The sequence below is a fragment of the Leopardus geoffroyi genome, chromosome D4 (assembly GCF_018350155.1).
Source record: "Leopardus geoffroyi isolate Oge1 chromosome D4, O.geoffroyi_Oge1_pat1.0, whole genome shotgun sequence".
Classification (NCBI taxonomy): domain Eukaryota; kingdom Metazoa; phylum Chordata; class Mammalia; order Carnivora; family Felidae; genus Leopardus; species Leopardus geoffroyi.
In genome coordinates this window covers 46,333,770-46,344,392 of record NC_059342.1, presented here as the reverse complement: position 1 = coordinate 46,344,392, position 10,623 = coordinate 46,333,770, and the positions used below count along the sequence as shown (strand labels likewise).

At 45.1% G+C, this 10,623-nt stretch overlaps 1 protein-coding gene across 2 annotated transcripts in view; it reads left to right on the top strand.

Moving 5' to 3' along the window:
• The window catches only part of LOC123593681 (cyclin-dependent kinase inhibitor 2A-like), a 32,002-nt gene extending 21,927 nt beyond the window's left edge, over positions 1-10,075 (top strand). The window contains exons 1-3 of one of the 2 annotated variants that reach the window (XM_045469974.1): positions 3,493-3,875; positions 7,394-7,700; positions 9,864-10,075. In XM_045469974.1, coding sequence (XP_045325930.1) covers positions 3,750-3,875; positions 7,394-7,700; positions 9,864-9,877 — 447 coding nt within the window. In that variant the 5' untranslated portion in view covers positions 3,493-3,749 and the 3' untranslated portion in view covers positions 9,878-10,075. Of the gene's footprint in view, positions 1-3,492; positions 3,876-7,393; positions 7,701-9,863 lie in introns of those variants that run through there. The other variant, XM_045469975.1, reaches the window with a different exon arrangement.
• Positions 10,076-10,623: the final 548 nt, after the last annotated feature.

Sequence of the window (10,623 nt, the reverse complement as noted above, 5' to 3'; positions counted from 1 at the left end):
TAACTACTTACTTATGCAAGATTTCTAATGGAGTAGGGGATCAATTTCTAGAACAAAAGGGCCACACCCAGGGATGCCATAATCTTTTGGGAGCTCCACTGCAAGTGTCAGAGTTAGGATATACCTGTCTAAAAAAAAGTCCACCTCCATGTCAGTATACAGTTCATCAGTGGATGTTTTATTTTTTTATTATTTTTTTAATTTTTTTTTTCAACGTTTATTTATTTTTGGGACAGAGAGAGACAGAGCATGAACGGGGGAGGGGCAGAGAGAGAGGGAGACACAGAATCGGAAACAGGCTCCAGGCTCTGAGCCATCAGCCCAGAGCCCGACGCGGGGCTCGAACTCACGGACCGCGAGATCGTGACCTGGCTGAAGTTGGACGCTTAACCGACTGCGCCACCCAGGTGCCCCTCATCAGTGGATGTTTTAATATGGTTCCTTTACCCATTTCCTTAAACAACAGTCCAGTATATTGCATAAGAGTTTAATGACTTCTTTTTAAAACTTTTTTTAATGTTTATTTAGTTTTGAGAGAAAGAGAGAGAGAGAGAGAGAGAGAGACAGAGAGAGAGAGAGAGACAGAGACATAGCTCGGGTGGGGGAGGGCCAGAGAGAGAGGGAGATACAGAATCTGAAACAGGCTCCAGGCTCTGAGCTGTCAGCACAGAACCCGATGTGGGGCTTGAACTTAAGAATGGCGAGATCATGACCTGAGCCAAAGTTAGACACTTAACCAACTGAGCCACCCAGGAGTCCTTTAATGAGTTTGATGTAGGAATCCATAGGTGAGTTTCAGAAGAATTTCTGAATTCCCTGAAAGTTATATTCAGAAATACATGTGCAAATGAACTCACTAGTTTATATTTTTAAGTTTATTTATTTATTTTGAGACACACAGAGAGAGCATGAGTGGGGTAGGGGGCAGAGAGAGAGGGAGAATTTTAAGCAGGCTCCACAGAGTCAGCCCAGAACCCAATGTGGGGCTAGAACTCACAAGACTGTAAGATCATGACCTGAGCCAACATCAAGAATCAGATGCTTAAGTGACTGAGCCACCCAGTCGCCCCATGAACACACTAGTTTAAAAAAGTATTGCATATTTTATTTTATTTTATTTACCTTTTATTTATTTTTGAGAGAGAGAGCAAGTAGGGAAAAGGCAGAGAGAGAGGGGGACACAGAACCCAAAGCAGGCTCCACGCTCTGAGCTGTCAGCACAGAGCCCGATGCGGGCTCGAAGCCACAAACCGTGAGATCATGACCTGAGCTGAAGTCAGACACTTAACCAACTGAGCCACCCAGGCGCCCCGCATACTTTATTTTTTGAGGGGAGGGTCTATAGCCTTCAACAGATTCTCAAAGGCCTACTTCCCCTGTGCCAAGATTAAGAAGCATTTTTTTTTTTTTTTTTTTTTTTTTTTTTTTTTTGGTGATGGAAGCTAATTTTGATACTGGTGTAACAGCCAGATACATTATAAGGGAAATCTGTTCCCCATTCCCATTACCACGACTACTATTTTCCCCTTCCCTATCATACAATACCTTCAGTCACATTAAAAGAATTTTATGTCCTTTTTTTGTTTTGTTTTTTAGAACTTTATGTTCTTAGCCACAGTTTGAATTTTCCACACCAATATTGCCGAGGTAATTGATAGGTGCCTGGAAGAAAATATAGAAAGCACAGTAATGCATTTTTATAACAGATTTTAACATTCCATAAGTGTTTTAACTGGCATCATTTTACTTTTTTAAGTAATCTCTAAGCCCAATGTGGGACTCAAACTCATGACCCAGAGATCAATACTCACATACTCTACTATCTGAACCAGCCAGATGCTCCTTAATTGGCATTCATATTTTGCCTGAGCTAACAGAAACTGAAAGTATCCTGGGAGCTCCAGGAAAAGTCACGTGCGGATTGAAACAGAAGTAGAACTGGATTCAAGTAGAGCTGGATTATCTATCCGGGATATTAAGCATGTGCTTTAAGGCATCAGCAAAGCCTGAGCAATCTTTTAAAAATAATATGTATTGCAAAATATATTAGCCACAGGAAAAAGTAACAACCACAGGTAAAATTAGAACCTCACTGGATTTTCTTTTGCTTGCTATGTTCTCAGTTGTTTAACTGTTTATTAAATTTGTGGGTGGTGGAGGGTATCCATGATCTTTTCAGTGATTAAGGGCTGCTTGGCCTTCCCTTTTATATAATATTGATAATTCTATCCAAAGCATTTTATTCTCTGTGCCTCACAACAAGATTGTAAAAGAATCCTCAAAATGGAAAATTTAAGAGCTAAGGTATTATTAGCTTAAGATGTGCTGCGCTGTTCTAAATGCTTATATGTTCAGCAACTCATTTAAAACTCACAACAGCCTTATGAAGTAGGGACTACTCTTAGCCTCCCATTTATAACTAGGATAATTGTAAGGTTTTGTTTTTTTTTTTTTCTAGTAGGAAGGAGGGGCGGGGGCGGGAGAGGAGCGGCCCCAGGACATTGCGTGAACCTGGTCTCTGAATCACTAAACAACTCTGCTTCTAGAGCTCTGAGCACTTTTTAAGGTCTAGGAGAAATTATTTATTTAGAACAGAGTCTAGCAGCCCAATGACTCCCTTGCCAGTTTCCTATCTGCTTGTTGGCAGAAATCTCCATCATCCCTATTAAATAGACCTCATCTTCTCGGAGCCAACCCTTATTCAAGGCACTAGTACCGGGCATTGCACAAGTCTTGGAAAAAAGGATTTGCTGTCGACATCCATTTTACACGTGTGTATGTAGTGAGGACAGGCTGCTGGCCGGGCGGCCGACTCTCCGAAATGAATGTTTGAGCTAGGATTTCTGGCATAATGGGCCCAGCACGCAAAAACCAGGTGTTGAGTGGTGAAGGGGGAAGAGTCATCTAAAACTAGGAAGCCTCCGGCAGCCTGGGGAGGGGGCCGGATACAGTTAAACCGGGTCCGACTAGGCTAGGGTCATGATCTCACAGTTCGTGGGTTGGAGCCTCCTTCGGATTCTGTGTCTCCCTCTTTCTCTGCCCCTCCCCCCCCTCAAAAATAAACAAACATTTTTTTTAAACTTAAAAAAAAAAATTAAAGTAGGTAAGCCACGCAGTGCTACCAGGGATACCAATGCTGGGCAGGGCTCTTACTGCCAGAAGAGTTAGATGTTTCTTCTGATTAAAAGAGGAAGCAGTACTTTGCCTAAGACATCAAACAGCCTGGTTCGAACTTGGCAGTTAGGAATCCTGTGCGGCTTTCAAATGCGAGGTGGTAGTGCAGGGGAGGAAGGGAAACAGGGGAGAAGTACCACTTTAATCGCGTGAACTCGCTCGGAGACCGCGTGCCTCCGCTGGGGGCGGGGGGAGTGCAGCACCGAGAGGAGGGCGGGCGGGGGACGCGGGGGGGGGGGGGTAGCAGGGGAGGAGCCCCGGGCTCCCTCCCCCCCAGGGCCGCGTCCCGCTCCTAGCGCCCGTCCCCCCGGCCAGCCGCAGACCCGTTGACAGCAGAGGCCCCGCGCGGGGAGACTCCACCGGGTGTCACATTCGCAGCGAGTTCAGGGCGGACGGCGCTCCCCTGGAGAGAGACTCCTGCAGGAGGAGGGGAAGGGCAGAGTCTGGGGGCCGCTTCCGCTGGCTGGGGAGGAGAGAGGAGGGGCGGGCTGATCACGAGAGGCCGGGGCGGGCCGCGGGCGACCGACAGCCCCAGAAAAAGGGAGGGAACGGGGCAGCGAGCGCTGGAGAGCAGCATGGAGCCCTTGACCGACAGGCTCGCGACCGCGGCTGCACGGGGTCGGGCCGAAGAGGTGCTGGCGCTGCTCGCGGCGGGGGCGCAGCCCAATGCGCCGAACCGCCTGGGTCGGAGCCCGATTCAGGTGGGTGAGCCGGCCTGCCAGCCGCGGTAGAAGGGGGTGGCGGGCACCGTTGGAGCACAAGGTTTGCAAGAGAGTTGGTACCGGTGAGCGTTGCGATTCTCGGGTAAGGGGAGACTTCCTGGTGAGTTCTCTGGTGGAGTTTGGAGCGGGAGCCCACCCCTCGTCCAAGTCCTGGGGGGCTTAGGAAGCCGCGGGAGGAATGAGGAAACCTTTGGGGTGCAGATCTGTATAATGTGGTGAATATCGGGGCGGGGGGAGCCTATTTGTGTTAATATAGTCCGAGGTATGTTCTTTATCAGATATACAGTTACGAACGCTTGGGGGTAAAAGCAAGATTTTAAAGAAATGTAAGGTTTGTTGGGCCCACTTAGCTCGGAATTCACGGGCACCTGAAGGGAGCTGACCATCTTCCTTGCTGGGGGCGGGGGGGGGGGGGTTGCAGTGGAAACCTTCTGCTGTTTTTGTTGAATAAATATCAACTGAAATTACTCAGAAGCAACTATATATTGTGTTTATTTTTTTTAACCGAATAAAGAAAATATATGCTTGTTGTAAGAATTTAGAAAATACAGACATATATGAAGAAAAATGTTAGTGTGACCTTGCCTGAAATGTTGTCAATTTAGTTACTCTTTTGCGGGTATCTCCTATTTTGTTATTTTTAACTTTATTTGTTATAGATTAACTTATTTGGGACAGAGTTTTAAGTTCCTCATTGTTCAAAAAGGTTGTTTCCCGCCTTCTCCAGTTTGGGGGGGGGGGGGAAGAGGTATTTGTCGTTTTTCTTTGCCTTCCCTAACTTCCTAAATCCAGGCTAAAACAAAACGAAACAAAACAAAAAAAAACGATTTCTTCCTGGCAGTCACCACCCTAGTTTTATTTCCAGTGTCGACAAGTGATTTCTAATTCTGAAAAATAAATGTATATGAAAGAAAGGTTCGCACAAACTCCAGCGAAACGAGACAAAGGAAAGTAACTGTACTTGCAATTTCACAGATTTCATGAGTCCATCTTCCTTTCTTGAAACTATGCTACGTCGAACAAATTTTACACATTTTAAAATACAGATATAAAAATAGGGGCGCCTGGGAGGCTCAGTCGGTTAAGCCTCCTCTCGATTTTGGCTCAGGTCATAATCTCAGAGCTCTTGAGTTGAGCCCTGCGTCCGGAGCCTGGACCCTACTTCCAGTTCTGTGTCTCCCTCTCTCTTTGCCCCTACCCTGTGCTCTCTCTCTCTCTCAAAAATAAATAACATTAAAAATCTTTTAATAAAAATAAAATAAACTACAGATATGAAAGTAAAACCAAAATGCCTTAAAACTTGAGATTATTTGGGATTTGTAGTGTGGAGAGATTTTGAGAGTAGAGAGGTTTTGTGATAGTAGAAGAAAAGCATGAGTCCTTTAAAAACAATGCATGCATGATTCCTAATTTGATATCTCGAAAATTTTATCTGAAGACTGAATTGGCCTTGAAGTTCTGGAATGTGTTAGAAGAGACTCCATTTGTTTAAATACAAAAAGAAAAAAAATAATTAGATAGTTTTAGCAATTTTTTAAATAGGGAGGCTAAAAACATAGAGAAAAGGGAGCATGATTTTGGTTTAGAACCCTAACCAAACTTGTGTTTAATATAAAACTATTTATAGAAAATTTTAACTACTTCATTGAACTCCATGTCTTATCAAATGGATTTAACACTCTACAAATATTCATTTAATTGATTCTTTTTCTTTTTGCGTTGGATTGCTATTTAGATTTAAATATTTAAATGTTAGGTTTCCTTTCATACTTTAACATGATGAAAACACTTAAAAGCAATTAAATGATGAAGCACTTCATTGGATAAACAGAACGTTTCATCTGTTATATTTTCACTTGCATCATATACACACATGGAGGTTGATGTCTTCTAAGAACAGGTTTTAGACATGTGTTTCCTAGCTCTGGCACTTGCACGAGAGCTCCCAAAAGATTCTGGCATACTTGGGTGTGGCCCCCTTGTTCGGGTAGTTGACCCTATAATCTATTAGAAGTCTTGTGTAAATAAGCAGTTAACAGTGTGAGAGCTTTTCCAGTTTTTCTGCTAAAAACAGTGCATTGTTCTAATGCACTGCAAGGGTTTTTTTTTTTTTTTCTTTTTGTAGCTGTAATTTGATTCACTCACATATTCTCTCTTTTTCCAAATCAGTTTCACTTTCTCTAGGACAAGAATCAACCACCACAGTAGAACTTATTATGGTTCCTTGGTCTAGAGAAATTAAATAATTCATGTTTAATACACAATGTAACTAAAAATAAGTAATTCCTCCTTATAAGTCACTGTTGTCTAGCTAATATAATCAAATAATGGTTACCCTAAAAAATAATTATCTATCACTGCCATCCACCATGCAACCCTCAAATTAGAAGGTTGCTGTGATTGTGGATACTATTTAAAAATTCCTCTTTGGTGGTGACTTTGTTTCAAAGATGATTTATGAAGCAAATGACGGGAGCACCTCCTATTTAATGAACTCTCAGAGTGTAAACTTGGAAAGTTGCTTAGTTTCCTATTTCTACTGTAACAAATTGCCACAAATTTAGTGGCTCAAACTAATATAAATTTATTATCTTCTAGTTCTGGATATCTAAATGGATATCTAGATATCTAAAATGGATCCATAGGGCTGCATTCCTTTTGGAAGTTCCAGGGGAGAATCTGTTTCCTTGCCTTTTGCAACTTCTAATGACCATCAACATTCCTTGGCTCATGGCCCCTGCATCTTTTCTCTGACCTCCATTCTTAGATCTTTTCCCTGTGACCTTCTTTAAAGGAAACTTATGATTACCTTGGGCCCATCCTGACAATCCAGGTTAATCTCCCTCAAAATTCTTAACTTAATCACATCTGAAAAGTCTCTTGCCATGTCAGGTAATATATTCACAGCTTTCAAGTGGACATCTTTGGGAGGCATTATTTAGCTTATCACAGGAAGGAATTTGGGGGCTGGTTAGGCAAGCCTCATTTTATACTTAAAGAAAGTGAATTTCGATATTCCGGGAGGCTTAAGTATAGATTAAAAGTTTTATAAGAATTAAAGGTTAGTTGTTGTTTTCATTTTAGCTTTTTAACGATTATCTGTACTTGGATATACAGCAGAAAACCATATAAAATCTCTGGGCCTTATATAACTGTACCAAAACGAGGGGGGAAATACAAGAGATCAGGCTGTTGTTAAGCCAGTTTTGTCCCTCACCATTTTGCTGTTGTCTGTGCATCTGGCAGTGTTGTGTGTGTGGCTGGAAACCCACAGAAGTTTGGAGAATATAATGGAATTCAATGTGTACAGAAAGATGGAATGAGTATACTGGAGAACTAGCTAAGAGAGTTGGTAACTGAATGCAAATAGAGAGTAACTAGACACCAGTTGCTTGTACCGGAGTCTGCGCGGGGAGGAGGCTTCACAAAGAGTTTCTTTAAATGAATCTTGCCCCTTCCACCTGTCACCGCCCTGACCACTCTGCTCTCTCCAACAGGTCATGATGATGGGCAGCGCCCGCGTGGCCGAGCTGCTGCTGCTCCATGGCGCGGACCCCAACTGCGCGGATCCCGCCACCCTCACCCGACCTGTGCACGACGCCGCCCGGGAGGGGTTCCTGGACACGCTGGTGGTGCTGCACCGAGCCGGGGCGCGGCTGGATGTGCGCGATGCCTGGGGCCGCCTGCCCGTGGACCTGGCTGAGGAGCGGGGCCACCGCGACATAGTCCGGTACCTTCGCGCAGCCACGGGGGGCACCGGCAGTGGTAGCCACACCGGTACAGACGGTGCAGAAGGTGTCGCAGGTGAGGTGGAAGATTTGAATTGGACCCCGAAGAGCTTCAGCATCCACTGCACTCCTTTTTCAGAAAAGAAAGCTGGCGCCGGGAGAGCAGGATCTTGGGTCCCTTGTCAGCTCTCACACTGCCATCCTGTATAACAACCCCCAGTGTCCAATCTCGCTGCCTGGCCAGGGCTATGGACAGGCAATAGCCTAGAAGGATTTCTGCACTTTAAAACCCATCCCATAAACCGTGCCCCTATCCTCCGCCCCAAATACTCACCCTCCCCACAGCTCAAGGACTTGACTAAGGAGCATTGATGACTCAGGAGGCTAGAGGTCTAGTAGCCCCAGTTCCTCCAAACTAGCTGGCAACCGCATCCATTCAACTGCTCTGTGTCCACATTAGCATGGGTAGCTGGGCCAGCCCTGCTATTTCTACAACCATTTGCACGTGGCATCATCTGACAGAAATCTATCACTCCCACCTCTATTGCAAAACTCAACTAAATCTGACCCTCAGCTCTGTGTGGTGTTGTTTTCCAGAGCTGTCCAAGGGAGAGAGACCTCTCCAACCCTGGCAGTCTGCATATGGGGATTTGCTGCACTCTCTGAGAAACAGAGACCCTCTCTTAAGCTTTTCTTTCTCAAGCCTTTTTTTCTTTGCGAGAGAGATCACTGAGAGGGAGATGACTATACGGTCCACCTTGCCTTCTCCTACAACCACAAGCCTTCTCTCGTGGCCCTGTTTCTCCACCTCCACTCCAGCCTGCCTGAAGTACCAATTTTCCTGATTTTTTTTCCTGAAGGGAGAACCATTATATATACATGACATTAACACGATTATTTAAGGTAAACCATGACTTTGAAGATACTGAGATCTACTCTATTTTGGCTCAGAATTGGGGCACTAGACCCTCTGGGCCTTAGGGGGACCTAGGAGGACAGAGAGGAGAGGCTCCCTCTGGGTCCTAGACCGGTGATGCAGCGAGTGATGTGCCTTTGACAAGAAGCAAGAAGATCTCTTTTAGCCTGCCCCCCCCCCCCATTGAAGCTTGTATCCGGACACAGCGTAGGACAAGGGACCAATCATAGGGCTGCTGAGCGGCCCTGAAGAGAAGGATTAGGTGATTGAATCGAGTCACAGACAAATACATATTGTAACCCTTTATAAGCAAAACTAAGAGATTTGACCAAGCACACAAGTCCCTCCTTCTCTCCCTGCCTCCCTTCTCTTTATCCTACTACACGACCTCCATTTTAGATGGGGCACAAAAATGAATGAGACAAAACAGGAGACTTGCCCTCATAGAGCTTATATTCTGGGAAACAGACTTTAAACAATATATTTTCAGAGTTAGTTTGTAAAACCAATTTAGTTGTAAACAGGGAGACAGGATTAGAGTGCTCAGAGAGCCTGATGAGAAGAGATTAGCCACTGGAGGCAGAGACACATTCAAGTCGCAAAGACTGTGGCAGGAATGAATGTGGCGGGTTAGGAAGACAGAAAGGCGGGCACTGGAGCGCGCACACAAGGAGATCAGGGAGGAGGGCAAAGGCCAGATAATGTACCAGCTTGTAGGTCAAAGAAAGGATGTTGGGTCAAAACGTGGATTTTGAGAAACTTTAGGATGCCATTAGTGGGTGTGGGAGAGGGAGCCTAGGGAGAAGATGACAGGGCTGGAACTGAAGTTTCTAGATTTCCCAGCCGCTCCTAAGCCTCAGATGCCCTCTGCTTACCCGTGTTCGCCGAATAGCCTGCAGACGCGCCAAGAGCGAGGCGGTGTTTTCACGTCCTGCGCTAGGCGCTGTGCGCGGCACGTCCGCAGCACGCGTTATATACCGGGATTTTCCTGTTGCAAGCCTGCGAGGCGGAGTGACCGCGCGCTCTCTGCCCTCGCCTGGCGGGCCCGGAGCTGCCGGCGAGCCCGAGCAGCCAGCCGCGCAGTGGACGCGATGCGATATCAGAGAGGCTGAGGAGTGCACCTGCTGGCAGGGTCTAGCCTTGGTGGACCCCGTGCCGAGGGTTGGTGGATATTGAGAGGAGGTGTACACGCCAGGGAAGCCGTTTGAGACTCTTGTCCATAAATGTCTGAATACTAGGTGGGAGATTACGAGAGAGGAGGGATCGGTCGCGCATTCTTGACTGCTGGTTTCTAATGTCTTTTTCCCTTTCTACCGCCTGCAGACAGCCGGACTTAAAGAATCATTGAGATCTGAAGACACCTCAATATGGTTTTGATCTTCCGTCACCCAAGAGAAATAACCCCATCCCACCCAGCTCTTCCCTGCTTTCTTAGTTGCCATATATCAAATAGCGCTTTTTAAATCTGCCTTCCCCTTCCCCTAAATTCACATTTGTATTTCCATTTATACATTGTTATAAAAGCTAAAAAGCAACACTGTTTCTGCCTTTTTATTATTGGGTTAGAGTTTTCTGGAGCAAGTTCTTAGGCCCTGAAAACACATCTATGTGGGCACTTCCTCTTTCCAGCCTGGCACCTCAAAGGGCACTGTTGTTTTTACAGACACTTGTGAACTAAAGATACCAAACTTAAACTGGTTACATGGCCTTTCCTGTGTCCAGCAGCCATTAAGTGGCAGTGCCAAAGCTCACTTTTTAAAAAGTGTTCTTTTGTTTACTCATTTATTCAGTCAACATTTACTGAGTACATATTATGGCATCTTGCCATGGGTATGGGAAATGGAGACAGATACCAATTAATGAACCCACAAACGCATGACTAGAAATTTTTATGCCGATTTTATTGACTAAAAGGTAGTACTGTTTCCAAAAGATAAATGTACACTGCAGTAAGAGTATATAGCATGGATTGTAAGACATCTGAATTTCAGATGATAAAATGTCAAGAGCTGGGTCTTAAGATCAATGAAATGGGATAAAAAAGTGATGGACAGAAACCCCAGGGAGACCTCAGATTGACAGA